The sequence below is a fragment of the Pongo pygmaeus genome, chromosome 3, assembly GCF_028885625.2.
Source record: "Pongo pygmaeus isolate AG05252 chromosome 3, NHGRI_mPonPyg2-v2.0_pri, whole genome shotgun sequence".
NCBI classification, from domain to species: domain Eukaryota; kingdom Metazoa; phylum Chordata; class Mammalia; order Primates; family Hominidae; genus Pongo; species Pongo pygmaeus.
Genome location: NC_072376.2, coordinates 67,386,264 through 67,403,134, shown reverse-complemented (window position 1 = coordinate 67,403,134; position 16,871 = coordinate 67,386,264). Strand labels below are relative to the sequence as shown.

At 37.4% G+C, this 16,871-nt stretch overlaps 1 protein-coding gene across 8 annotated transcripts in view; it reads right to left on the bottom strand.

Annotated features, from left to right (window-relative positions):
* The window catches only part of SCFD2 (sec1 family domain containing 2), a 513,758-nt gene that overhangs the window by 259,051 nt on the left and 237,836 nt on the right, over positions 1-16,871 (bottom strand). For 2 of the 8 annotated variants that reach the window (XM_063663689.1, XM_054484286.2), the window contains exon 6: positions 5,635-5,694. The exons of the other annotated variants lie outside the window; for them this stretch is intronic. In XM_063663689.1, coding sequence (XP_063519759.1) covers positions 5,635-5,694 — 60 coding nt within the window. The remainder of the gene's footprint in view (positions 1-5,634; positions 5,695-16,871) is intronic. 8 annotated transcript variants of the gene reach the window in all.

Genomic DNA, 16,871 nt, shown 5'->3' with positions numbered 1-16,871 from the left:
CTGGCAGGGTTTAGGGCCTGATCACTAAAGGGAGGGGGCAGATATGGTGTAAATAGAAGTTGTTTTAGAAAATGTTTCAGGAGTGATGGTTCCATCCAGGTTGGGAAGAGTATGGGAGAGCATCCAGAAAGGACTACAGAAGTTGGCTGAGGACAGATTTGTCAAGGAACATTTGCAAAGAGGCTGCAGCTGGATACTACCAACAGGCACTTCTCCCATGAAGGACAAAGGGAAGTGGACCATGCTGAGGGAGTTCAAGGGAAAACCAGAGAGTTGAAGTTGAGCTAAAACTAATATGAAGTTTCGCTAAAACTAAGGGATATCTGTGGCATTAATGAGAGACACTTTCCCCATAAAAGTAAGCTCCATGGCAACACACACCTTGCCTACTCTACTATTGACCCTTTGCCAGTACCACCTTAGATGCACAGTTGTTCTTCTGTAATAATCGGTTGAAAGGAGAGGAGAGAAAGAAGATGAAAGAACAGATACTTTTGTCACTTTAAAATGGCAGATTGTGTTAAGTTACATTACATTGTTTTTTGTTTGTTTGTTTTGAGATAGAGTCTTGCTCTGTCGCCCAGGCTGGAAGTGCAGTGGTGTGATCTCGGCTCACTGCAAACTCCGCCTCCCGGGTTCAAGTAATTCTTCTGCCTCAGCTTCCTGAGTGGCTGGGATTACAGGCATGCGCCACCATGCCCAGCTAATTTTTGTATTTTTAATAGAGACAGGGTTTTGCCATGTTGGCCAGGCTGGCCTCCAACTCCTGGCTTCAAGTGGTCTGCCCGCCTCAGCCTTCCAAAGTGCTGGGATTACAAGTGTGAGCCACCGTGCCCATCCTTACACCGGTTTTTAAATGATGGTGTACAAATGGAATTTACCTTCCTCCTTAAAACTGGTACCTTGCAGGTCCCTCACACGTGGGACAAATAATTTGCCCACTTAACTACAGAGTACAAGTTGTGTGGGTGAGCCACACCTGCAGGGAAAGCAGGATTCCCGAGAATCACCGTCTCGGCAGAGAGCACTCCTCTTTCTCCCTGAGTTCCTCCCAAAAAGTTATTTGGCCTGTTTCATTCCTATTATAATCAGGTTGGGAAAAAAACCTTCAGAGAACCAGAGGATTAAAAGATGGGTTTTAAAAAAAACATTTTGCATTCCATGTGTTGGCTGAATGGAGTGCTCAGTACCTGACCAGGAAAACAAGATGTGGGGACAAAAGGAAAGAAGAGAAAAGCAATAAAGAAGAAAAAAACCTGAACAGGTAGAGAAAGAAGCAGCTAATTTAACCCAAAACTTCAGAATTTAAAAATCTGGTCATGTAAAAATATTAAAACACAAAGCAACAGTTCCACTAACAGCTGATGTGACTTGTTTTCATTTCATGAAATATTTTCTTCACTATATTTCAAACAATGGGATTTAAAAACTCTCATCCAAAACTCATGGTTTCCTTTTATGTTTCATTTCCTTCTTCAACCAAACTTTCTATTCTCCAAAGCTAAGTTCATCTGGTAAACTTGCAAAATATTTGCCCTGTTGCACAGCATCAGAGGAAACTCTGAAACGCAATCAGCTTCTTTCTTATTCCTTTATTCATGCAATAAATATTTATTAAGAGTCTTCTATGTACGCCGCGCCCCCCCCCCCAACCCCCAGCACAACTGGTGCTTGAGATACAACGTTGAGCAAAATTCACAGGGTTTATGATCCTGGAGGGAAGGCAGACACTAATCAAAGTAACACACAAATACGTAATAAACTTTGTTCACTTTACGACACACAATGGGGTTGGGAGGAATTGAGCTGGTCTGGAGGGTCAGAGAAGGCTGATCTCAGGAGTTGTCTGAGCTGAGCTCGGAAATGGTTAGCTGAGCTGGGCTGGGCTGGGGAATGAGTTGGAGAGAACTGCTCTTGCAAGCACTTAGTATCGCAGGCAGTATAATATATTTAAGGAACTGCAAGGCCTGTGTCTGGGACAGAGGGAATGAAAGAAAAAAATGGTCTCCAGACTAAGAAACTGGCCACGGAAAAATGACCTGCTGCTGCTCTGAAAAGTCCAGTGTGAAGGGGTGTGTCACTTTGGTCCAGACAGAGAGGACATGGTGGGTGTAGCACACTATTTGGTAACCATTTCTAGCTCCTCTCTACCCTGGAAAGTAATAACCCAGTTTTTTTTTTTGTTTTTTTTTGTTGTTGTTTTTAGCCCAATCATGTGCATTTTTGAACAAGGGCCATGTCCTATTAAAAAAAAAAAAAAAAGCCAATAAAAAATCCAATATATGCACGTTCCCAGAATTGTTTTCAGTTGTTGAATCTGACATTAAAATAAATTTTGACATAAATTGGCTCAAGAAAAAACGTAAAGATAATACTAAGTAACTAAGAATTTGATATTTTGATTTTTACGTGCACATACTCCATCAAAAAATTCCAACAAATATATCCTGATGGCTTTTGTTCTGTTCTAAATTCTGTATATAGCTGACCTGATGTATAACAGCTTCAACACTTCCATTCTAATATCTGGAAGGGCTGCTGCTCTGAAATGCTATAATCACCTCAAAGTCAAAAGCCATTAAATGTTCATTTCTAAAATAAAAGGCATGTACTCATCTCAAATGATGTCATTTTGTCTGGGCTTCTGCGTTTCCAAGGAGAACAACTTGAAATAATCAAGAATACAATGTGCAGCCTCCCAAGGTGACCAGTTATAAGATATAGTATGTGTATGTTTTCTGATTTCTCTTGGAGAGCTGTAAGGTTAGGAGGGGAGGAGGGGTGAAAGGGAATGGTAAGCAAGAGATTAAAGTTTAAAAAAATAATAAAGATACATTTACAGAATAAATTGGTGCCTTGAAATATGTTTCTGGGAACAAAATTTAAAGCATCCTACATTTTCAAAATATATGAAAATATGTGCTTCACTTCTTATCCACGAAAGAGATGACCAAAATACCATGAACTATAACTACAGTGTTATTGTTTTTATGGTGCACTGTTTCTATGATTTCACAGAAGGGCTGTGCATTCCCAGTTAGCATGTATCCAATCACATTTTAACTATGAAGAAAACTTTCTTGGCCAAAGATTGAATTCTTTGCAAGGTGGTGATTTGTATGGAAAAGAACCCCCAAATTGTATATCACTATGTGAGAAGAACAGTACAGATTTAACTGTTTTCTTAACTACCACAACACAAATAAGGAAATAAAGAGTTTAGTCATTTTACAGTATAATTTGGCTTTAAAAAAGCTTCAAAAATTAAAACTCTAAAGCATTTTGCATGTTGGGAAATGTAAATTGCTAATGAACACGGCACCACATCAGTTTCCTCTGCCAGCTGGCTTTCTGTCAGGTTGGCAACAACTCAAGAACCAGACAGGAAAGTTCAGGCGTGTATCTTGGAAGAAAACAAAACAAAACAAAACAAAACAAAAAGAAACGAACAGAGAAAAATAGAGAAAGGGGCTTCATTTTGTAAACACTTCAGTGAAAATTAACACTCCATTTGGGACCAATTCAGTCCAGGTGCTAAGGACAAAATAAACAAGCAACACATGAAGGCCTAAAAAGTCAGGCTTCTATGGGAATTATATTATTGGTTACATTTAAAACTAAATTTTAAAATACGAATCAATATCAGCATGGTTGCACACATACATTCTCCTTCTGGCTTTAAAAATGTTAATCTTCCATTCTCACATCATAAAATAATGTAAGTCAAAGCCTAGAGCCTGTTGCATCTCTTTCAATATTTTTTCTGCTGCAATTTTAGGCTGAAATGGTTGTACCTAAATGTTTTTCCTCCCATTCAAGATCCTAATGAACCTCATTTTGAAATTAGAGGATCCTTTTTACATTCTGATTAAGGATAAATTTACTTTTATGCAATAATGTCTCCTAGAATGTGAGACATAAATTCAGCACCAACATTGTCAACAATTTCCTTTCCAATGTCAGTTTTAATATTTTTATGTTGACAGTATATCCACGCCTTCTTTATTCTAGGCACTGGTGGCCTTAATACACCAACTGCAAAACACATGCAAAACAAAATCCCACCTGATACCTTCACCTGGAAAGCATATATGGGATCAGGCTTTCTATTTACCAATAGACTTTGCACTAAATACATACTAAAATACTAACAGTGGTTTTCTCTGGGTAGTGGGTTAATAAATTATTTTAAATTGTATTCTGTGTTTATTAAAGAGCAAAAGATCACACTGAAAATCCTGACTTCACCACTATACAATATATCCATGTAACAAAATTAGACTTGTGTCCCATAAATTTATAAAAATTTTTAAAAATAACTATAACATCTTTCAAGTATTCTAAAATAAAAAAGTATGACTTCTGTAATAAGGAAAAATCCAATTATAAATAATCCATCGTAAAGGAAATTATAAACATAAAGAGAGATGTTTTTAAGACACTGTTTTTAAGTTTTTAAGACACTAGAGGAAATTCCATACAATTATTGTTAGGCATACAAAAAATCTTGAAGTAACTGTTCAGATGTCAGTGACATTTTCATCTCTTTATAAGTAAAATATCAAACTCACTGTGAGAGAAGACAAGATACCTCTATTTTTAAAATACAGAGATATAAACCTGGTTCTTTAATGAATGCTCTTATGGTAGACATATCTAGTTTTTGTACATTGGTATCCCTTCCTTTGTGGAATCACTCCAACTGTCAATCCAAGTGGCAGTTGTGGGACTGCCAATTGCAGTGCTACCCCACTGACCATTTCTTCAAATCCCTTCCCCCATCTCCCCTCTCCCTCTACACACACACGGTTATAGCCATATGACTTTGGTTTGGCCAAAGGGTATCCCATCCTCCTGGCAAGTGACTGAAGGTCAGTCAGCTTCCTTTCCTGGGACTGATCTACAACCTCTGGAAGAAAAAACCCTCTTTTTTCATGGGTTGCTATTCTAGAATGACATAAATCAAAAGTGGTTGGGGGTGATGAGGGGTTATACAGAGGCAATTGTGATAGGAAAGGATGAGGTCAATAACTAAAAGGAAGAAAATGCACAGAATACTAACTAAAAATGCAGAGAATATAACTAAAAGGAAGAAGATGCAGAGAACACTGATCATGCTATTGGGCGCCTGCCCCAACTCTCCTAAATATAGCTCTATCTCTGGCAAATATCTCTATCTACACGCAAATATAAAAGGCAAACACCAACCAGAAAAACATATTAGCAAAATATATGACTAAGAATTAATAACCGTAATAATCCAAGTGCTCTGATTTTAAATCATTAAGCATAAAATGAATGATTCAGCAGAAAAAAAGGAAAAAGGCAGTACCAACAAAATGAAATTTATATGTGGGCTCTACTTTGTTCTTTATGATTCCAAATTTTCTAAAATGAGAATTTATTACTGTAATAATAGATAAAAAAAGCTTAAAGGCATTAAAATATAAAGTTAAATTTAAGAATGTTGCCTGGGATCAGTATGCAGGACGAATGGGTGGGTATGCAACGAGTCAGAGATGTCAGACAGAAGGCCATGGGCCAATGGGTGTCTGAGATAAAGAGGCATCTTTAGAGAGATCTGAACAGCATATCAAAGGAAACAGAAATGGGCTGCAGGGAGGTGCTGCCTACCGTGGGGGTGAAGGTGAGTCAATGACTCCATTGCTTCCCTCCTGAGATGATGGTGTGACCCTGAAAAAGACAGATAGTACTGAGGAAGAGCTGATTTGGAAGTGGATGAGGGAGTATATTGATTCAGATAAAAATAAAAAGCATATGAAGCTGGAACCATAGAATGGCAGAGAAAGAAGAGATCTTAGATTTGTCTAAAACAAGATTCTCATTTTATGATGAGTATACTGAGTCTGCAGCGAGCTAAGTGACTTGCAGGTTACACAACTGTGGGCATACTTAGGAGTGAAAATTCGGCCTCCTCCCCGCTGTGCTCTTTTCAACCACATCACATCATCTCTCCAATTTGATCCATAGCTTTGTGTTCAAGAAAACCACTCTTGTGTTCCATGCATTCCATCTCTTCTCTTTCATGATTGAGAAATATGTATTGTATCTAATGTAGAGTTAACAAGAATCAGTAATAGCTAATCTCTTAAACAATTCATTGTATAATTACAAAGACAATTATTACTGCCAGCATTGTCATAAAAATTGGTGATATGGACAGTATGTGTCATGCATTTGTACACATATAAATAATAGTAGAAGAAGATTCATTCCAGTGTCTCAGATAAGAGTAATCATTTTTGTGATGTGGCATGGAAAAATTAAGTACTGGAGAAAGTAATTTGTAGTGATTCCTTAATATGTTAGCAAAATTACTTAACTAGTTAGCTACCTCAATAGGAAGCTCTAAGTATCTTTCTACATAGCTTGTGATATATTTTAAATATGTATTAAACATCTTAAACTTCACTGATACAGTGTTTAGTAATATGTGCTATGGGTAACTATTTTAATATGTTGGATAGTAAAACTAAATGTAACGATTCCAACATTTCTCCTGGGAGTGATTTTGGCAGACATATGTTCTTCGTCAGAGTTTCCAGCAGAAATCTTAGAAATCAAAAGAAAAAATAGACCTTATTATACCAAACAACGTTGCAAACCACAATAGAAAACAAGTATTTAAAGCTGCTTTTTGTTTTCTTTTGTTTTGTTTTGGCAGCCCTAAAATAACAAATCTGAAACACTAGAAATGAAGATGTATTCTGTAATGGAAAAGTCTAATACTGGCATGGCACAATAAATGAGAATATTTAAATTAGAAACAAGAGATTAGGCAAAATCCTTTCTGAAATGAGTGTTCCCCCTACACCCTGAAGTTTTCCTTTAGCTGAGTGGGTGGATTTGACAGTCATTGTTTTGTACACTTTCACTTACTGTAATGAGCTAAAATTTTCATTCAAGTGTGGGTGACATGAAAGCTGGTGATGGACGTGTAGAATCAGTCTTCCAGTTGCCATAGCAACATCCTTGTCACCACCAAGCCAGGAGGTATGCTCAAGGTTTAAGGGACAATTTTTGAAGGAAAAGATTTTCAAAATCCTGAAAACTGTCTTTCAATTGTAATAGTGTCCTGAGGAGCAGAAATATGCAGCTATACATATCCTGAAATTTGATGAATTACTGAGGAAAAACTGTGGGATGAGAGAAGAATGCAGAGGTGATAATAAGGGAAGCGTAAGAGGAAAAATTCTTATTAGCTCCTTGTCTTTTACAATTCTCTGTTTGAGGCCGGGTGCGGTGGCTCACGCCTGTAATCCCAGCACATTGGGAGGCCAAGGCAGGTGGATCACAAGGTCAGGAGATCGAGACCATCCTGGCTAACACAGTGAAACCCCATCTCTACTAAAAATACAAGAAATTAGCCGGGCGTGGTGGTGGGCACCTGTAGTCCCAGCTACTCGGGAGGCTGAGGCAGGAGAATGGCATGAACCCGGGAGGCAGAGCTTGCAGTGAGCCCAGATCGCGCCACTGCACTCCAGCCTGGGCGACAGTGTGAGACTCCGTCTCAAAAAAAAAAAAAAAAAAAAAAAAAATTCTCTGTTTGGAAGTACTTCATATGTTATAAAGAAGACTCACTTTCTACAAGGCTGGAGAAAATTACTTGGCTAAGTATGAAAAATGCTTAGTTTGAAAGACATAACTTCTCAAAGATAATAAACAAAACGTCCATGCCTTGTGCTAATGGAGATGAAAGCTTGTATAATTAAGTGGTAGCCATGAAGAACAATAATAATTTTATATGGTCTACATTAGACCCAGACTTTTCCAAAGAAGAGAGATAACATAAACATATCATTGCAAATAGATTTTTACTACTGCTTGTAGAATGTGGCCTTGTTTTACTATGGATAAGAATACATACATGGTTTCCTTTGGAAACTAGAGCTGAAGACATTACCATGAGCTGCCTTCCACAACCCAAGGAAAAACAAATCCTCAACTCCTTCCTCATTCACAGTTGATAAGACTCTGCTCTGTTAGATTTCTAGTGGGGAATGTAAGAGAACCCCAATTGAAAGCTCACTAGACTATGCCTGCCTTCCCAGTGTCTTTAAGAACACTGCTTTCCATTTGTCTGTCAATGAACATTTAGGTTGTTTCCATAGCTTGACTATTATGAATAGTGCTTCAGGGAATACCAGAACGCCAATATCTCTTTGAAACAATGGACTATTTATTCAACCTTAAAAAAGAAGAAAATTCTGTAATATGTGACAACATGGATGAATCTTGAGGACATTACAGTAAGTGAAATAAGCCAGTCACAGACGGGCACATACTGTGTGAGTCCATTTATATGAGGTATAGGCAAATTCATAGAATCAAAGAGTGAAATGATGGTTACCCAGGGCTGGGGTGAGGGGAACTGGGGAGTTGCTTGCTAATCAATGGGCATAAAGTTTCAGTTACGTAAGGTGAAAGAGTAGAACTTATTCTACTTATTCTGCTGTGCAACATGGTGCCTATGGTTAACAATACTGTATTGTACACTTTAAAACTTGCTAAGAGGGTAGATCTCATGTTAATTGTTCTTATCACAATAAAATAAAATTTAAAAAAAAACAGTGCTTTTTAAACCAGACCTGTCTTTCCTCATTTGTTATACATGGTTGAACTTAAACAAGGTAATGAATAGGTGAGAAAAATAGAGAAGAAAAAATTTACAGAAGAACTAAAATCAAAATTTTTAAAAAGTTGATGATAATTTTTAAAAAGCATGGTTCACTACAAAGGTAATTTATACATTTTATGCAAATAAATGTGAAGCTTTTGATTATTCCAATTCGAGTAACAGGAATCTCTATACCATTATTTTATGTCAAAGTTTTGGGAATTAAATAGCAAAGGAAGCACAGATACAGATGTAGCTAGAAAACATACCATCTTGACAGAACAGGAGGAGAGCCTCACACTTTTCCATAAAACTTACTTTTCACATTCTAGTTTCTTAAAGTCCTAGAACTCAATTAGTGCAATTCCTACCAATGCAGAAGGCCCAGTGTCAGTTCCTCATGCTGGGAAGCTCTTCTCATGGAGTAAATCAGACGTTCTAGCTGGCTGTAGTTTCCAGAGATGTCTGCCTTGTATTTAACCCAAAACTGCCTCTCAGCCTTTTCTGTTCAATAGACAGAGTTCTATGAGAAGCCTACTTCCACTTAAATGGTAACTTTATAGAATCTATTTGAAAAAAAAAAAAAACCTATTCTACATCACTAGTAAACTTAAGCCAGATTAAAATGTAAACAAATGTAATTTTTTTGTTTTAGTTAAAAGTAATCAAAAAAGGAGATCATTGGGTACTTTCCCTTGCTTTCTGATAAAAGTACAGGGCATCATTTTATCCATCTGGAGATCTTTTAGATTTCTAATAATTTCTAGAGTTAGAGATTCAAAAGCATTCCTCTGTAACCAATGCCTAAGGCCGGGGCTCTAGAATAAAGACTGGAAATTGTTAAGTCCACAAGCTGAATTCTGTCCACCAATGAGATTTCTTTGACTCATGTAATGTTTTGGAAAATAAACCAATTTCTTAAACTTTGGTGATTTCAAATTTTTAAAAATCCAGATTCCTGGTTTCTTGAGAGATGGCAATACCAGACTCATGCTGCCCCGGCAAAAATAAGAGGATCTCAGGCCAGGCGTGGTGGCTCACGCCTATAACCCCAGCACTTTGGGAGGCCGAGGTAGGCGGATCACAAGGTCAAGAGATCAGAGATCGAGACCATCCTGGCCAACATGGTGAAACCCCATCTGTACAAAAAATATAAAAAATTAGCTGGGCATGGTGGTACGTGCCTGTAGTCTCAGCTACTCGGGAGGCTGAGGCAGGAGAATCGCTGGAACCTGGGAGAGAGAGGTTGCAGTGAGCCAAGATCGTACCACTGCACTCCAGCCTGGCAACAGAGCGAGACTTCATCTCAAAAAGAAAAAGGATCTCCAGTTTGACACAGTCTCCACCACTCCCTATTGCCCCTTTTAGTAAGACTATACATCCCTGCCATTTATCATTGCATTTTCACTGTTGTTTCCCCAAAACCTAACCTACTTTACTTATTTATATTTCTTGCTAGCCTCTGTAAATACCTGAGTTTGAGATTCCTGTGCTAACCCATGGTTTCAACCATTTTTAAAGTATGAAGACACAATATAATTATGCTTTTGATATCTGTTAATTGAAAAATGGGAAAAAATTATGTAACCTCAACACTATCTTTAAATAAATTTATCTTCTATAAATCACAACTGTATCTACAAATATTTGTATATTTATATGCGAGAGTAATATTTAGTTCATGGATGATACATAAAGCACACATGAAGCAGTGAACCTTTGCACTAAGTCTTATGTTTTCCCAGGGATCCGTAAGCCAAAGGTTGGGAATCACTGGTCTAGTAAAAGGAATTCTGGACTGGGAATTGGGAGACACAAACCCTAGTCCTATCCCCTCATTGAACAGGCTATGACTGGTGATTTGAGGCAAGTCAAATAACCTTTTGTGGCCTCAATTAACCTTGTTGTCCTCATGAGCAAAGCGAATAGACTAGATAATTGTTGAGAACATTTCCATCAATAAAACACAATAATATTATGCCTTATGACTCCTTTTACCTACCATAAAAACCCAGACATCTATAAAACTCCCAAAAAGTATACTTTGATGGATTAAAGGAAAGAATTGCCACGGAAAACCTGAAAACACAATGAAAACTAACTCTACCATTTCCAGATTTAGACACAATACCATATTTTCTGTCCCAAACCATGTTTGAAAAACTAGTAGTGTATCTGCAAACAAATTCTCCCAAAGAGAAGTTCGTATTACAGATACATTTCACTTGAATTCAGATATTTTGGCTACATTTATTAGACATGCAAGTTTATGGAAATCAGCACACAACTACTAAGAGTCAGAGTCAAAACCAGAACCCAGATCCACTTGACTCCAAATCCTGTGCTCAGAGCCTCTACATTCTATTACCACTGTCCCAGGGTTTCAATGCTAGAGAGCTTAGACTAATGCTAGGTACATAAATGTGGTCAATAAATATTGACAATCTGAGAATGTTTATAAGTCCAGCACACAATAGATCATTATTTCAGTATATACTGTAAAAAATTTTAATATTATAACTGTAATATTAAAACACTGGGCATCACTCCAACTCACAGTATCTTGCCTTAGAATTTCCTCTGTTAGAGAAGTCTGTAATTGTAGCAAATACAAGTTTCCTACCTGATGTACATTTTCACCTTCTATCTTCTAACAGAAGCCTTACTTTGTTTATGACAAATATACACCCAGTTAAAATATACACTCATCAGATTCTCTTGCAGTCAGAGGCTGCCATGAAACCCAGATCTAGCCAAGGATGAAGTCTTCTGAGTGGGGCTTTCAAGAAAGCTATTGTTTTCCTAATAAAAAAAGGACAGATTTGGCTAGCATATGCCTTTTACCTTCATCCTTCCTCACTTCTTGCCCAAAGCATGGACACTTCTCCCTGGAGGGGAAGCATCCAGCACATGACCATGATGATAAAAACCACACCTAGGACAGTGAAGGAGGAAGTCAGAAAGAGCATGAATTCTGTCTGGACTTCTTGCTTAGAAAAATAAATCCCAGATGTTATGCTAATATGGTAAATTTTCCATTGTATACAACTGGGTATCCTAATGCATATAAAGATATAGTAACTGATAGTCCCAAATTATCAACAGTAAAATAAGAGTTTGATAAATGTAAATTACAGTTCTTAGGGTATTATCATGCCTCTATCATGAACCACTGCATTTTTAGATACTTCGAGTTATTCATTCTCTAGCATTACACTAAGCCTAAACAGATCTAGCCCTTGTTGACCTGGACTTTAAAGATACTATAGAAATAACAGGGAAAATCAATGAGTAATAATATGAGTAAATCAATGAGTAATAACAAAACATGTTTAGCAAAACAAATTTTTCCAAAGTAGTTTTTTGTGTCAAAAAGTAATATTAAAGTCTTGTTTTCCTTTGTTTCCTGATTCAGAGCCTTCTGACCGATATACCCTAAAGCATTGGTTTGCTCCTAATAGGTCAGAGGTGTGCCAAGCTGCTGCTTCACCTCAGTCCACAGGTCAACTGGGTAGGACCTAGACTGGCCAGGGCCCCCAGGGCTGGTTGCCTTTGATCATAAGAGTCTCGTCCACTTACCTCAATCTACTATGCAAACATTCTCATTGTCTATGCACATGATGAGAAAAGGGTGAGGAAGCACTACCCTATATGACAGCTAGATGCTATCAAAATCATAATGGTGGTGGGAGAAAAATAGCCTATCTATAATACTAGATGGACCAAACATTAGTTAACACACATAACATCATTTTATTCTCAGCAAAATCAAGAATGGTCAATAGGGCAGTTATGTTTATATCAAGGTTCAAGGATGGATGATTTGCCCACTAACACTCACTGCTGAAAAACAGCAGAGCCCAGACTTTCAAATCAAGAATTTCTACATCCAAACACTATGCTTTTTTTGATATACCTCTCTATATGATGACATTCCAAGTTTACACAGATCTTTAAAAATAGTGTTTTGATTTCGTTCTCTGAAGAAAATTCAAATCGTTTTCCTTGTTTTCTCTTCTGACTGCCATGCAAACACTAACGTATGTTGAAACTGATACTCTCTTAGAACTTAGCATGACTGAGAAAGCATAACACTAATCAACATACTTGGCTGTACCAATTTTCTTTTTACAGCTCCCTACCCTTGAAAAGCAGAGAGCCAACCCTTGTTATTTTGTGTGAGTAGAAAAGTGAATTTTTGCCCACCACGCTAGAAATCTCCTCAAAAGTATCTATTAAAAAGTGAACAGAATAAAAGTAAAAGAGTATGCTGCCATTGAGTATGCTTAAATTTTTGTTTTGTTTTGCTTCATTTTGTCAGAGATTTGTATTGCCTTTCCATACAAGGGAAGAATATAGAGAAATTAAAGAAACTGTCAAAAGTAAACTACATATTTAACAGATAAAAGAAAATATAAATTGTAATCCACAGGGCAATCACTGTCAAGAGATATTATTGAAATAAACAAAATTTAAGTTTCCTAGCCTTCTTTTAGAAAGCTGGGCAACCAATAGATTTCAATGGCTTGAAGTGATACTTTAATTTCTTTATAACAATGCAGAAACTAAAGAGGATACATTCATAAAAATAGGGAGGTATGGCAAGATCTATAAGTAGCTAATATAGACAGATTAAAAAGCCTAGGCAATATCTAACATATTAACCAGAATATTAATTCTCTGTTCAGAAAACAAGAACATAATGGGATGGCTGAGCATGCACGGCATAAAATGATATATGTAAGCAAACATGAGTTACAGAATATAATACATGAAATGGTTACCAGAGGTGAGGTTGTGGCAGGTTTAGAATACCATGTTTAAAGACATGGGCTACAGATCCAGAATACCTGGGCTCAATTCCAGGCTCTACTGTTTATCAGTTGGGTGATGTTAGCACACTTAAATTTTTAGTATACAAAAATGGTTACTTTCTTGATCCTATCAACAGTTAAGATGGTAATGCAGGGTAGCCAATCATATACCCAAAAGATGCAGTCCTGAACTCCCTAATCCTTAATGTTGAAATACTAAAAGATCAGAACCCCTAAAGCTGAAATCCTAACCATTGCAATCCTAAAAGCATAATCCAGGAGGAACTGGTACCATTCCTTCTGAAACTATTCTAATCAACAGAAAAAGAGGGAATCCTCCTTAACTCATTTTATGAGGGCAGCATCATCCTGATACCAAAGCCGGGCAGAGACACAACCAAAAAAGAGAATTTTATACCAATATCCTTGATGAACATTGATGCAAAAATCCTCAATAAAATACTGGCAAACCGAATCCAGCAGCACACCAAAAAGCTTATTCACCATGATCAACTGGGCTTCATCCCTGGGATGCAAGGCTGGTTCAATATACGCAAATCAATAAATGTAATCCAGCATATAAACAGAACCAAAGACAAAAGCCACATGATTATCTCAATAGATGCAGAAAAGGCCTTTGACAAAATTCAACAACCCTTCATGCTAAAAACTCTCAATAAATTACGTATTGACGGGACGTATCTCAAAATAATAAGAGCTGTCTATGACAAACCCACAGCCAATATCATACTGAATGGGCAAAAACTGGAAGCATCCCCTTTGAAAACTGGCACAAGACAGGGATGCCCTCTCTCACCACTCCTATTCAACATAGTGTTGGAAGTTCTGGCCAGGGCAATCAGGCAGGAGAAGGAAATAAAGGGCATTCAATTTGGAAAAGAGGAAGTCAAATTGTCCCTGTTTGCAGATGACATGATTGAATGTCTAGAAAACCCCACTGTCTCAGCCCAAAATCTCCTGAAGCTGATAAGCAACTTCAGCAAAGTCTCAGGATACAAAATCAATGTACAAAAATCACAAGCATTCTTATACACCAATAACAGACAGAGAGCCAAAACATAAGTGAACTCCCATTCACAATTGCTTCGAAGAGAATAAAATACCTAGGAATCCAACTTACAAAGGACATGAAGGACCTCTTCAAGGAGAACTACAAACCACTGCTCAAGGAAATAAAAGAGGATACAAACAAATGGAAGAACATTCCATGCTCATGGGTAGGAAGAATCAATATCATGAAAATGGCCATACTGCCCAAGGTAATTTATAGATTCAATGCCATCCCCATCAAGCTACCAATGACTTTCTTCAGAGAATTGGAAAAAACTACTTTAAAGTTCATATGGAACCAAAAAAGAGCCCGCATCGCCAAGTCAATCCTAAGCCAAAAGAACAAAGCTGGAGGCATCATGCTATCTGACTTCAAACTATACTACAAGGCTACAGTAACCAAAACAGCATGGTACTGGTACCAAAACAGAGATATAGATCAATGGAACAGAACAGAGCCCTAAAAAATAACGCCACATATCTACAACTATCTGATCTTTGACAAACCTGAGAAAAACAAGCAATGGGGAAAGGATTCCCTATTTAACAAATGGTGCTGGGAAAACTGGCTAGCCATATGTAGAAAGCTGAAACTGGATCCCTTCCTTACACCTTATACAAAAATTAATTCCAGATGGATTAAAGACTTAAACGTTAGTCCTCAAACCATAAAAACCCTAGAAGAAAACCTAGGCAATACCATTCAGGACATAGGCATGGGCAAGGACTTCATGTCTAAAACACCAAAAGCAATGGCAACAAAAGCCAAAATTGACAAATGGGATCTCATTAAACTAAAGAGCTTCTGCACAGCAAAAGAAACTACCATCACAGTCAACAGGCAACCTACAAAATGGGAGAAAATTTTCGCAACCTACTCATCTGACAAAGGGCTAATATCCAGAATCTACAATGAACTCAAACAAATTTACAAGAAAAAAACAAACAACCCCATCAAAAAGTGGGCGAAGGACATGAGCAGACACTTCTCAAAAGAAGACATTTATGCAGCCAAAAAACACGTGAAAAAATGCTCACCATCACTGGCCATCAGAGAAATGCAAATCAAAACCACAATGAGATACCATCTCACACCAGTTAGAATGGCGATCATTAAAAAGTCAGGAAACAACAAGTGCTGGAGAGGATGTGGAGAAATAGGAATACTTTTACACTGTTGGTGGGACTGTAAACTAGTTCAACCCTTGTGGAAGTCGGTGTGGCGATTCCTCAGGGATCTCGAACTAGAAATACCATTTGACCCAGCCATCCCATTACTGGGTATATACCCAAAGGACTATAAGTCATGCTGCTATAAAGACACATGCACATGTATGTTTATTGCAGCACTATTCACAATAGCAAAGACTTGGAACCAATCCAAATGTCCAACAATGATAGACTGGATTAAGAAAATGTGGCACATATACACCATGGAATACTATGCAGCCATAAAAAATGATGAGTTCATGTCCTTTGTAGGGACATGGATGAAACTGGAAATCATGATTCTCAGTAAACTATTGCAAGAACAAAAAACCAAACACCGCATATTCTCACTCATAGGTGGGAATTGAACAATGAGAACACATGGACACAGGAAGGGGAACATCACACTCTGGGGACTGTTGTGGGGTGGGGGGAGGGGGGAGGGATAGCTTTAGGAGATATACCTAATGCTAAATGACGAGTTAATGGGTACAGCACAGCAGCATGGCACATGTATACATATGTAACTAACCTGCACATTGTGCACATGTACCCTAAACTTAAAGTATAATGATAATAAAATAAAATTAAAAAAAAAATTTTTTTAATCTTTAAAGATATTTACATTTTTTAAAGGTGATTTATTTGATAAACAACATGACAGAACACTCCATAAGCCACTTTACAAAATAAAACAGCCAATGATAATCTATATTTTTGTAAGCATAAACACTCAGGTATACTAATGACAGTCACAGGGGTATAACAGTTAAGATGAGAGGAAGTACATTTATAGAGAAATAGGGTCAAAAAGCGAAATGTATACATATATCCCTCTAATTGGTAATTGTGTGCACCCAGCTTTATGTAACTGCAATCATCTGAATTACTATGATGAACAACCTATGTCTTTTGACAAGATTGATCAAAAACCAAGATGACTGAGACAGGAAAAAAACAAAACAAAACACACGAGTCACCACTCACAAGAGCCAAGATTTTGAGAAATTTTGTCTTTCACAAGTGCAGATGTATGAAAAGGACACCTCTTCATTTATTGAGGAAGTTTCAATGTTTTTATATACATGTACAATGCTTACACACAAAGTCAGTGTCGTGATAATGTAGATTTGTGGAGT